The sequence below is a fragment of the Plutella xylostella genome, chromosome 22 (assembly GCF_932276165.1).
Source record: "Plutella xylostella chromosome 22, ilPluXylo3.1, whole genome shotgun sequence".
In the NCBI taxonomy this organism is placed as follows: domain Eukaryota; kingdom Metazoa; phylum Arthropoda; class Insecta; order Lepidoptera; family Plutellidae; genus Plutella; species Plutella xylostella.
The window spans coordinates 4349694-4362797 of NC_064002.1; the positions used below are offsets into that span (position 1 = coordinate 4349694).

At 35.7% G+C, this 13104-nt stretch overlaps 1 protein-coding gene across 4 annotated transcripts in view; it reads left to right on the forward strand.

Moving 5' to 3' along the window:
- The window catches only part of LOC105394091 (polypyrimidine tract-binding protein 1), a 331428-nt gene that overhangs the window by 125474 nt on the left and 192850 nt on the right, over nucleotides 1–13104 (forward strand). For 2 of the 4 annotated variants that reach the window (XM_038105578.2, XM_038105582.2), the window contains exon 2: nucleotides 7114–7256. The exons of the other annotated variants lie outside the window; for them this stretch is intronic. In XM_038105578.2, coding sequence (XP_037961506.2) covers nucleotides 7248–7256 — 9 coding nt within the window. In that variant the 5' untranslated portion in view covers nucleotides 7114–7247. The remainder of the gene's footprint in view (nucleotides 1–7113; nucleotides 7257–13104) is intronic. 4 annotated transcript variants of the gene reach the window in all.

A 13104-nucleotide genomic window follows, 5' to 3' on the forward strand; every position in this document is an offset into this window, starting at 1 on the left:
ATTTATGGCGAAGTCCGAGCGCTGGGTGCAGAATATCAGCCTCATTAGCTGATACCCCGCTGCTCTGCCTACCGCATAGCACGGCTTATAAAATATACAACCTACAGGAGGCCTACTCTTTATTATTAATGTGCACTTAAAATCGCACCTAAATTTACGTATATAATATTAACACCTTTGCGGTCACGGCATTCGGCTTAAAGACCAGAACGATTTATGAATAACCATAGGTACGATAGATATGTTTTGCTTTTTTATATAAGTAATCTACTTAAAAAAAACTCATTTTAAAAAATTTGGTACCTATCTGCTATATTTTTTGGGTTATTGTTCCGATAAAACATACTAATGTGAAATATAAAGGTTGCCTGGCAGAGATTGCTGTAAGGAGTAAGATCACCTTTTGTACTCCAATTGAGTTACAACTCGTTAGTTTTAGTATTATTTCAGGTGTACATATAAAGTTTACTCTGTTTATCTTTATTTATTTAATGAATTAGTTATATTGCTACGAAGTGGATTTTGCTACGAGCTACGCCACTACATCGCTACGACTCGGCTACGAAGTGCTACGCCACTATAGCTTTGTTATGTTTCGTACCTCTTTAAAAAGGCTTATTACAGTTTTCGGCTTTTGTGCTTAAATATTATTGTTTTTGTTATATTTTTTATTGTGTATTTGCTGTAAGAATGGCTTTGTAATATATATTTTTGTAAGTTAACATAATAGATAGACCTTTTGATAAAGTTTCTGAAGTTACAATAATGTTATAGTCATTTAATCTTACTTTGAACATTTTTGAACTATTTTTTGGACATGAAACAAATATTGAAAATATCTATACGACATCTTTCTTTTACCTACACCTATATTTTCAATCATTTTATTGTTGGTTTTCACAGAGGTCGGAATTGTCTGTGTTTCTGCTCTGGGTCGTTTCTAGCACAATTACATAAACGTCGCCGGCACAATAATAAGCGAGTCAGTTAATGGGGGTTATTATTCACGTTTTTCTATATTACACTCACTATTTTATAGGATTTTGCTTCGGTGAACCAAGCTTTTATTGTGAAATAAAAGTGTTTGTGGGACGTATATGTTAAAACTTCACCTTAAATAATCATAGAAAACATTTAAAAAAAATATATTTTATTTCTGTTATGAATCATTGAAAAAATATGAGTATACAAAATAATATATTTAATTTATGGCATTATTAAAATACTTAGCACATCCCCATTAATCGTTACCACCATACCATCAGAGTAACCAAACGAAAACGACGCGAATTTTTTTACTATAAATCAAAACGTGATATTATTTACTAGCAACATATTTATCACTTTTCCGCAGGTGATTTAGTTACTAGTAAATCGACTTTAAACGAACACCATCAATAAGCCATCAACTGGCAAGTCTATAAATAATAGTATGACATGTAAAAGAAGATGACATATTTATGTGTCAAAGTAACTAAAAAATATGACTCTGTATTCCTGTTTTTATGAAAAAGTACACAAGAACATTTGTTCACAAATGTGCTAGTAAAATAACTAGGTAGGTATTTAGGTTTTTTGGTAAAATTACGGTATTTGTCACATTCATAAGGTAGCATATCTGTTGAACAGGCAGAGCCCGCGCCACCACTGAAGTCTTACGACAAAATTAAGAACTAAACTTCTTATACACACGATCTGTCACTTATCTGACAGTCTTGTGAGTGCACCTTAATATGGTACCTACAGTAATATACATTTTGTGCTGGCAGCGTGATAATTAATGCTACTAAATAAACACCCCATCATGATAGTCTTAGCTCCAATTTCACACTAGTCGGTTAAATCGTAAACAAGGTAAAGTTGATCAATTATACGTCATCTCCATATTCAATTCTTGACAGATGTGTCAAAAGTCAAGCAATAATCCCTGCTTATTCTCTAACGCACTATGGAGAAATTGGCACTTAACCTGACACATCCCGATAAATCGGAGACAATTAAAAATCTATTGTGTCCTTCTTCTTATCGTGTTGACGACAAACTAACACAGCCTCGAGAAGAATGGACGTGACACGGGTGATGAGGGTGGGCAATAACTTTAATCAGCGGAAACTCGTCGTTGACCGTTTTGTCTTATTTTCCCCACGTGCCACAACTTTATTTTTTCATGTAGCACATAACGGTGTATAATACAAAGTTTTCCAATAAAAGGCCCTCTTAATAAGTTTCTTGCTTGTGGTCGCCGTCTTTTCTGTCTTTAGTTCGCTAAGTAATGTTTATTTTTTTATCTTAACGATAGGTATAATAGCGGTTTTATCTGGCTTATGCGTCGTGGTATGAACGTACGCAAAGTCATGCTAACTTACTGATTGGGATTTGATGTATCAGTGTTAGCAACACTTCTGCAATCCTTATCTTTTTATTTTGAAACCGTAAAAGCAAAACATAAATGTAACTTTAATAACAGAGATGCACAAATGGCGCTCTTATCGCTAAACCGACCTGCCTACCGTCAGTCGAGGCTAAAAGGTGCTTGAACTGCGATTAAAAATCTATAGTATTGACAAGAGTAAGGATACACAATAATAACAACAACAAATAACGTTCGTTAAATACCACTGAAACACCAGCGCGGAGTCCTTGGCTGTGGCCAAGGGCGCTGCAATAGCTGAGTGGACGCCTTTTTGGCGGACAGCAAATTTATACGTTGCAATTTTAAACTTCTATATTATGGTGTATAATTAAGTATGATTGCTGTCATTGTCAAATAAAGTTTTATCTTTCTTTCTTTCTTTAAATATTTCTCTATTAATTAAATATTCCAAAACAGGCAAAAAAAAATAATATTATCGTTGACTAATTTTGGCAGAAAGACGAGGCTCTACATCCAGCTCTATGGAGTGAATAATAGATTAAGAGAGCCGGTAAACCGAACAAATTAGTTTTTAACACCGACGGTTACGTAATTGGGGGTTTGCGTGTCAACACTTGCGCAAGTGTTCTATTCTGGAGCACTAGTAAAGCGCAGCTAACGCGATCGTGAATAAAACTGGTGATTTCGGGTATTACCATCTAAAATATCAAACTACGTTTAACTTGTAGGTATTTTAGATAGGAATTTGGCAAATTTGTAAGACATTTGACAGCCTATTGATAGCGTTCAGCAAATGTCTAAGTTTTCATAGTAAGGCCCTAAAATCCTAAGGACAAGGAGCAGAAGAGTGATTCAGCATATTTTTTTCCCTAGACGATAGGAAAAGCGAACAATTGTTTGCAACCTTCAAAGTCCTATAGCTCATATACATAGTACAACTTTCAAAATAAGACTGCGTTCAACGTAATTATTCGTTCTCATCTTCGCTTTGTTACGAGCGGTTTTTTTTTCTTCATTTATCTTGTCATTAGCTAATTTCTTAGTTCGACAACAACAGCTGTTTCAATATTTTAGACAGTATAGAACATTTAGGTACCTACGCATTCTTTCATCAAACTATCGGTCAGACTATATCGTGCAGTTATCGCCCCCGTATATAAATTTACGACCGTTTCAGGATCGCAATAGGATAGCATAAAATACCGTAATAATTCGTCAGTTCACGCACAATTTGGTGTTTCCACCGCGCACAGTGGTTCGGAACGACGGCGATGTGGACAAAATAAATTAACTCAACCAGCCGCTTTTATCTGGCGGCTGATGTAAATAAAATTTGTTCCAACGTGCTTCGTTGTTGTTGTTGCTTATTTTAATTAACGAACATGCGGTATTTTGTTTATATTTTTATATTGAATTTCAAAATAAACAGCAGCGGAGTTATGTGAAGGTTGAATAAACATGTTCAATAAACGTTGTTTCGGATTAAATAACTGGTAATTATATAATGACTACATCAAGACGATATCGTTAACAGCAATATTTTGAGAAAAGAAACATTTTAACTAAAACACATTGTGATTTGATTTTAAGTGCCAGTACAATTTTTTACCATACGAGAACTTTACAATTAAATTATGCAAACGGGCACTATGTATTTGTATACTGACCTACTGGCCCACTGTGTACCGGAAACGGTTGGGGCGGCAAGTTTTCCGGAGCCTGCTTCCGGCTACAACGAGCGGCGACGTGCCACTTCCGGTCGCCACGACACCTCAATCCTTTTTCGTTGTTTTACGACCTTGTGTTGCTAAGCCGCTTTTTTATTTTATTCGTAATTGGTTCTGGATTATTTTAGATTAACTCAAATCATATATTTTTTTACTTACCAATCGTCTATTAATTTTATAAGTACCTACTATTACTACATACGTATTTCCTAGGACCTACATCACACAGATATACATGTACATTTACAATTGGAGAATAACGTGAATGACATTCTCAGTGTTTATGTACTTAGTAGGCTCGATAGTTCAGCAGTAATTTAGGTAGCTTGTATACGTTTATCTATACAACTAGAAACAAAGTTCTTGCTATAAAATATCTCCCCCAAAAGCATAAATTTAAAATTTAACCATAAACAAACTTAGGTGTTCGCAAAATGGGAACAACCGACTATCAAATAGCGTAGTAAACAATTTTGTCCTATGCAAAGTGAACCAACAATGTTGCGTCTCATCTCAAACAAACGTTAAGAATAACTTGAAAGAGCTGTCTTATAAAAAATTCAAAAGTTTGCAATAACATTCTACTCAAAAGAGACGTCTAACGATACTCAACTTTATAACATGTATCCCCGTAAGGGTCGCCAAGGATGAAGATAAAATTTACCTATTCATAATATTAGACTTCAGTCGGAACATAGAAAGACATCTTATCTAGTTTCTTTGAGAAGAAAGTTTTAGATAGGTTCATATTTACGTAGTACAGTCAGAAAATAAATACTCAGGTATATAATTTATACCGGTCAGTCCAGCGAGTTCAATTACATTAAGCGATGCTTCTTGTACCGTACTTCAGTAGTAAATAAAAAATACGCTAATACTTTCATTTATTTCTCAAAACTTTTTGAGTTTTTCTTCATTATGAGTTAAGTTTTGACAAATATTCAAAAATTAACTACTTAGTCTTAGTAGTATGTTGATGAATTAGCTTTATTTATTGTAAATTTATCTAAATCCATTAAATAATAAAAAATATATATAACACAGTACACCTACAAGTTTACAAAAATTGACATTTGTATTTGGAAGAAGTGACATTAATAGTATCTAGTTACTTGAGGGTATTCTTAAGTAACAGCCCCATAATAAAATCGTCCCAGAAATCTTAGCACACTCAGTTCTTAGCTACATAAAATAGTCAAATAATCTGCCAAAACCCATGTCAGAAACACCGAATAGAAATTGTATCGTTTTATAATTGAATTTTGTTTTCACGCATGGTGTATCGGCAGGAGCGCTTAACTTCTTTAAGGCTGTACGCGATCAAACGTCAGCCGTAAACTAATTCCGGCAAGTAAACTCCACCAGCGCACTGAAGATAAAAAATACTGCAAATAAGTGTGGGCTGGCTTCAGGGTTCCGTAGGAAAATCTATTGTTTATTCATTTATTTATAAACACTTTATTCTATACTAAATACACGTTTACAAAAATGGACTTAAAAACTAGTGTATACTATTGTTGTTCATGTTGAAGGAATATTACAAAGATAATACTTGTGTTCAATTATGTTAATAGGCTTTTAGGATGCGTATAGTATGCTAGAGATATTGGGAGTATAGATTATTAATTTATATTATTAATGTTCTACACAGAATTACGAAGCTTGTTGCGGATTGAAAATGTTTTTTTTTTAATTTCTGTTAATATTGTTAATAATTGATGGTGTAAATTTTTTTAAGTACTAATATATAAAATAAATAAATATGATGGCTATATTTATTATGTATGTACCCAATTAAATTGTCGATTTTACAAATTAACAATCCACTCTTTATTTAGTCCATATACCTATAACAACAGACAGAACCCGACGGACTGATGGTGTTTCCCCTTTTTACAAAATCTGCGGAACCCCAAAGAGTCAATCCAATATCTATCGGGACTGAACTAAATTGGTTACCGATTACTTTCTCGATTTAGCCCTGCATCGATATAGCCTTAATTTAAAACCGGGGTCGAGTTTAAAACGAAACACTTACCGCATTCCGCAATATCGCCGATTTCCGAACTAAACTGTTTAAGTACTGAACGGTTGATGTCGAAGGTTCAAACCGAATAGCTAGTTGACGAATTTAAATATCGAAGTAGGTGAGGCTAGAGGTGGTATTCTGGTCAGAATACCGGTATTATTATCTATGGACGTTACAACATGATGAGATTCAAACACGATACAAGGCTCGTAATGTAAATATGTTAAATATAATTGTAATTTAATGAATTGAAAAATTTCCTAAAACTTGCAAAATGAGAATCAAATCATTTGTTACACTTGCTTTTAGTTGAATTTTATAGGACCATCACCACATGTTCTTAACACCTCTCCATAAAAAAACGCATTAAACCGGGCTCACCAACATGAGTAAAAACCCAGCCAAGGGATGCGGAAAAAAAGAAATACTTAAACACCCTTTGATAACTAACATGACTGAAGAATCGAAGATTGACTAATTTATTTATTTATTTAATCCTTTATTGCACGAATATAAAAATAAGTGTACAAAGGGTGGACTTAATAATACAAGCATTTTCTACCAGTCAACCCACAGGAGGAGGAAGAAAATGTTATTATAAGGTGTGCAAAAACAAACAACACTAGTACTACAAAGTTACAGCAATTCACTTAATAATAATTACCAAATTACTAAATATAATATAAAATACGTACCTACATATAAATCCTAATCCTAACTAGTCCTAACTATTTAATATTATAAATGCGAAAGTAACTGTGTCTGTCTGTCTGTCTGTTACTCTTTCACGCAAAAACTACTGAACGGTTTTGGAATTTGGTATACTTACGATCTAGACCCTGGGAAAGAACATAGGCATTTATCCCGGAATTCCCACGGGAAAAAGAAGCGCGAAGCGCGCGGGAACAGCTAGTTATAAATATATGAATAAACATACTATAAATACTATTATTATTAATAAATATTATTATGATTAATTACAGGGTCCGCTCTCTTCCTGAGCGACTTGAAAGGGACAAGTGATAAAAACTTAACCGAAAACTAGTGACTTATCGTCACTTGTTGATTAATATAATTTGGACGTGTGTACCGCCGGCCCTCGGTCGCATTTCGTGAAATGGTCAAGGTAATTCAGAAATCTGTATGAATAATTCACGGCTCTAATTACTGCCACCCTAACCCTCCAGTGTGGGCTTCACTTTGTAAATAAATATACAGGGTGATGCAATAATAGTGGTATACAAAGCCGAAGGGGGGTGTTTTGTTGGAGTCATTCGTAAAACATTTGTTGTACGACTTTAAGGAATTCACGGAAATAAACAGTTCCTGATAGTAAAGTAACATAACCAACAAAATTTCTATGGAGAAGCAAATATTTTCGCAAATTTATATTGGTCGTACTAAAAACGTTGTACAAAATAACCCTGAGTCGCTCAGCTTAGTATACCACTTTTGGGACACCCTGTTCATGTTTCTATCACGGCAATCAGAATTTCATATACTGTTTTCAAACTCACTGTGTTCTTATAGATTTTGTTGGTTTCATAAGCTTCATGGTTGAATCATTTAACATAAACACGGTTTAAAACATTTTCATTGTTAGGCATTTAGGAGTCATTGTTTATTTATTTGTGCCATGTTTTTCTTCCACTGTATGTTTTGGGATTTTTCTTCCTTATTATAGCATAATGTATTTCATCATGGTATTTGATTTTGCCTTAGTGGAAAATCTAACTATAGATTATTTGCACTAATTAAAGTTTAGTTAGTAATGTTTAAAAATTAATGAAGTCACAAAGAAAAAAAGTTTAACATTAAATTAATCCGTCCACAAAGAATTACTTCCATAGTTGCCCTATTAATTAAATGAAACACAAAATCGTACTATAAAGCAAACATTTTGCGGTGGTTATTGTAATCTGTTTCATTTTAATGTAGCCTACATACAAGCTCATTATAAATGAAATTGGTCGACGGGTGGTGTTGATTCTCATGTCTTACTTTAATCCCCTGCATTTGATATGTTTAAAATTAAACTCGGTTCGCTCGTTTGTAATTACTTACCCGCGTAATTTTCACTGTGCAACACAACAGTGCACAATTGGCTTAAAAACAACTTCGATTATTACGTAATCAGCGCAAAGAGCCAAAATTCATTTACGACCGCATGCGTTGAACGGATTTCTGGCTAATGAAAATGTTAACCTTTCAAAAGTAATCGGCTTTTAGGTCAGCAGGGATTTAATCCGATAAAATTATCGAAAACAACCAATTTTCATGGCGTGATTAAAAATTTAGTCGGATTATACTAGGTGGCGGCGGCGGTGGGCGGCGAGCGCGGCGGTCGTTTTTTTTTTCTTTTCCACTTCTGCCTACACCGCCCCCCCCGCGCCCCGCGGACCTGCCTCTTCCGCCTGGTATCACCTCTCGCAAACGCGTTCTTTATCCAATTATCCGAGGATAAATCTCACCTGTGACTGCCAAGAAAATAACGTAGCAAAATGTTATATTAGAGGAAAGTTATACTTTCATAAATCCCGGATATTTTTGTTTGACTTACCCGCTATTAGTGGCCTAACTTTGCGGACCAAGTGCTGTTTTGTAGTTGTGCCAAGTTTTATTTGTATAGAAAATACTAAGCGCAGGTCACTGTGTGTCTTTTGTGTGTTGTGTAATCGAGTAACAAAGTTGTTAGACTGTGTGATTTATAGAACATACTTAGTATTTTGTTTTAGACTCATAAAAACTGATAGAAGCTTTTCAATATTTCAGTGGAACAATACTCGTAAAAGTGAGGTAACGTAACTGCTAGATTAGCGCGAAGCGCATTGTCATTTTTAAGAAATTCATCGACGAGTAGTGAAAAAAACATATTTTTATATCGACATAATTGACGTCCACTGTGATCTCGTCAATCCCCACCTACAAACATAACGAACATAACTGCTAAGGCACGTGGTACATTATGTATATTTACGCCGAACCCACATGTCATTTCGAACTTCCGCACTCCGGAATACCGGAATATGAAATGCTCCTGCTATTCGGCAAATTAGATCGACACTCCAGCCGGTCAGACGCCGCTCTGCCAGTGACGCACACTTCGACCTCTCCACTTATGAGTAAATTTAAAAAGGAGGTTATCCTCTTCGCTTCGGCGCCGGATCTCATTTCCCTCGACATCAAAGTGAATCTCCAATGCTGTGGACGTCTTATTCGAATCGGCAATATCTTAAACGGGACTAGTTAGTTAAATATTTGCAGCTCCATCAAATTATTGTGACAAACACTCCGGTAAGATTTACACAGTGAAACTCTTTTGCTTTTTTTATCAATTTCCCCTGAGCGCTGCCGGCTGCCGTCTCGACAGGCTAGGAAGACTTCCGCTGATTTTGCATCTATATCTCTATAAGTCATTGAAATGTTGTGTCAACTTACAGAAACAGATTTTCGAGGGGATCTTAGTGCAAATAGTGATTATACCTTGAATCAATTAGTAACTTTGTAATTTATCATCAATGTCTCCCGTATTTCCTCGCACCCCAGAAGCTACCGAACTTACCAAGCGGATACTTAAAGTACATATTTTACAGTAGTCAGTTATTTCTCAATAAGCGGGCGCCGCCGCGGCCCCTGGCGGCAGAACTTGGCAAAGTTAATAAGTTTCGGGAGGGTAGGCGCAGGCGCCAGGTACGATCCGGGTGACTAAGTGATGTATGGGCCCGCCGAGGACCGCTGCACTGGAGCGGAACAGGGTTACACGCATAGCTTGAGGAGTTGCAACTTTACCCGCCTTCAAAAATAGAACGCGTATTTTAGTGGTCGGAACTGTCGAATTTGCGTTTTTTACATTTGTAAATGTTTGCACCCGTAGTTTGTAATAATAATAATAATATGTGGAGACATCTCTTCACTATGGGCATCGAACAACATATATATCTGCACAGATAGTCTGTCTTTAAACAAATATCTGCCCCAGCCGGGAATGAAACAGTGACCTTCGGAATAGTAGTTAGGGTCAGTAACCACTACACCATTGGGTCATCAAAATACCGTATTAAAAGTAAAAACTGCACAATATATACCTAGATAGGATAGTTTTATGCATGGCAATGAACTGACACGAATCCGCTTATTTGTGTTTTAAGAACAGAACCGTTTTTAATTTACTTTTGAAGCTTAACAATATTTATTCCTTGTTGCCTAACTTGAACATTTTAAAAGCAATTTAACAAATGGCTAATAATTAAACAGGAATGTTTATTAAATGAGTTAAATTAATGGAAGCAAGCACAACAAAGTCACAAATAAGAGAGTGGCTTGTCAGTTTAACAATACGAGGGGGGGGGGGGGGGGGGGGAAATGTCAAATATTTGTCGCTCAAGTTAGAGTGTCGGTCGTTAACCAAAGATATTGCGATCTTATTGCCTCAGCAATTACTTTGTAACCCATACAATAACATTAGCTACCGGACTTGACATCAATTACAAACATATTTTTAATTAGTGGCTCGTCCTATCAATCAATTTACTGTTCTTTCTTTCTTAAGAGAGTATGGTAAGTCGAATAGGATAAGATCCTTGTCCAGCAGTGGATGATTATTTACTGATGATGACACATAAATAGTTCACCCACTGCTACTTACCTACGTCCCTGCTACAACACTGTTTAGTAAGCGAGGATATAAAGCGGCCTATATTTCGCCGATGCAAATTATATCTTAAAACCAATACCTACTAATATTTTTTAATGTGGCTTAGAATACCTACTTCCAATTCTTCGAGCAGACTAAATCAAGCGCTACGCGAATGTGGTTGAATTTCAAATCAAATTTCCAGTACATATCTATTGGAATTGAACAATACTGAGGACTTGGTTTCCGTTTCTCTTAACCAAACCGAACATGCAACATTCCTATCACTGATCTAATTAACAGAACTAATGTTGTTCGTCTCGATACTAGCACGAAGCTCATGACATAAGACAGAGTTCGCCTCAGACCGATGCGGGACCAAGTTTTACTTTGATTAAAGATGGCTATATCAGTAGTCAGAATACCTTTCATTAGAAGCCGAAGGAAGTAACCAACTTACCGTGCACCTATCTCTTGAAGTCCCAAGTCTTGTTACCTTCTATTAAAGGTTAATTTTGATTGGCATGTCTCATGGCAAGTTTAGAAGTGTACACAAAGGCAGGGCGATTAAATCTGGGGCGGCATCTGGCGGTGTTATCTTGGAAGGGCTGCATCTTATACAACAGTTTGATATAAATTATTATCAAAGGTCTGTCATGGCGGCTCTATAGCGGACTGTGACAGGTGAAACCTTTGAATTCGCAAGAAATTGTAATATTGTAGGATTTGAGAGGACTTTCAAAGCAGACTGTCTTCGGCGTATTCTTAACGGCGTGGCATGGTTACAGTAGCTCTGATGATATTTGAATATTGTATTGCGACGTGATTTATGTATCTGGAACACAGAATACTTGAATTTCCAATCATTATTGCTATTAATAAAGTAACGAGCAAAAAAAACATAGCAATTTTTTTTTTTAATTTCTATTTTTTTCCGAATTCGTGACCTTCTAATTACAAATGCGTTACCACTAACAAAACTATACATACAACCATAATATATTATTCTAACAAAAGAAACCCCCCTTTTACCTAATTACACGATTGTATGCACAGTCTCGTATCTTCCAGAACGCAAAGAATTCTCCGTTGAAATCTTGTGCGTGTTCAAATCTGTTGTTTAAATGTTTGAACAAGCTCGGCGTCGGCGGCTTTGGAGGCAAACACCTATGATGCGATTTACACTCGAAATTGCCACGACAACGCAAATCTTCCATTGTTTTGCTTCAGTTTCATATGTTTTTGTAACTGAAAAGAATATCTGATAATAATTTTTGCTCGGTATCGGTCGGTTTACAACAATAGTTCTTGAAGGTGTAGTTGACTATTGTTGATAGATGACTTCCAATATTTTTGTGGCCATTACAATATTAATATGATTATATTAATCAGTGCATATTTCATCTTGTTTCAGGTAAGTCACTGTGTTATTTTCACATCTTCAAGTTTATTCAGGTAAGTTATTTTTGGATTATCTATTTCCAACGTCAATAGACGCATACCCACCATGATGCGAACGAATGCATGATGAGAACGCGTTCCAATGCTTGGTCTGTATTGACCTGCTCTCGGTCATCTTAACTACTATTGTCTGGAAATTATCGCTATAAGCAATAAGTCCGCCTTTTGTACCCTAGTTAAATTCTGATGTTAAATTTAAAATTAGTTCTTGGTGTACAAATAAAGAGTACTCTACTATTTCTATTATATTAAATAAATAGGTATATATATAATAATTTAAAAATAAAGTTTTATTTTATGAAATTCAATGGCCTACATTACATACATCCACACACTCAGCAGCTCCCTCGTTCACGGCACGCGGGCCGTATTGCAATAACGATCCGATTTTCGCTCGTCACAAATTATATTAGTAAATGTATTTTCCGCTTAATCGGCTTTTTAGAAAACTCATTTGACTGGCAAATTATTTCGCCGGTCCGTGGACAATAAATATTTAAAATAGTGCGGTGTGTGCGGTTTCACCTGTCTGCATATGTAATAGTCGAAATAAATGGCGTCCTCTAAAGGTTGCCCCATACGTGTATGCTAGTACCACGTATGATATTTGTTATGCGGCTAATTGTAATTCATCATCATCACAAGCCAGCTCGACCTTACTGCTGGGGCACGGGCTGCCGGCTCATTCCAATAAAGGAAGGGTTTAGACTACCAAATGGGTACACAGCATGTGTTATGAAAAGTTTATTGTGATCTGTTTAACTACAGTCATCTTAAAATCGAAGGTTGCTGACGCAGACATGTATTTTTAATAAGTTTTCAGTTTTACTTTGTTCAATCAGAAGATCTAGCTGTCGGTAAACCTATAAATCGGACCGTT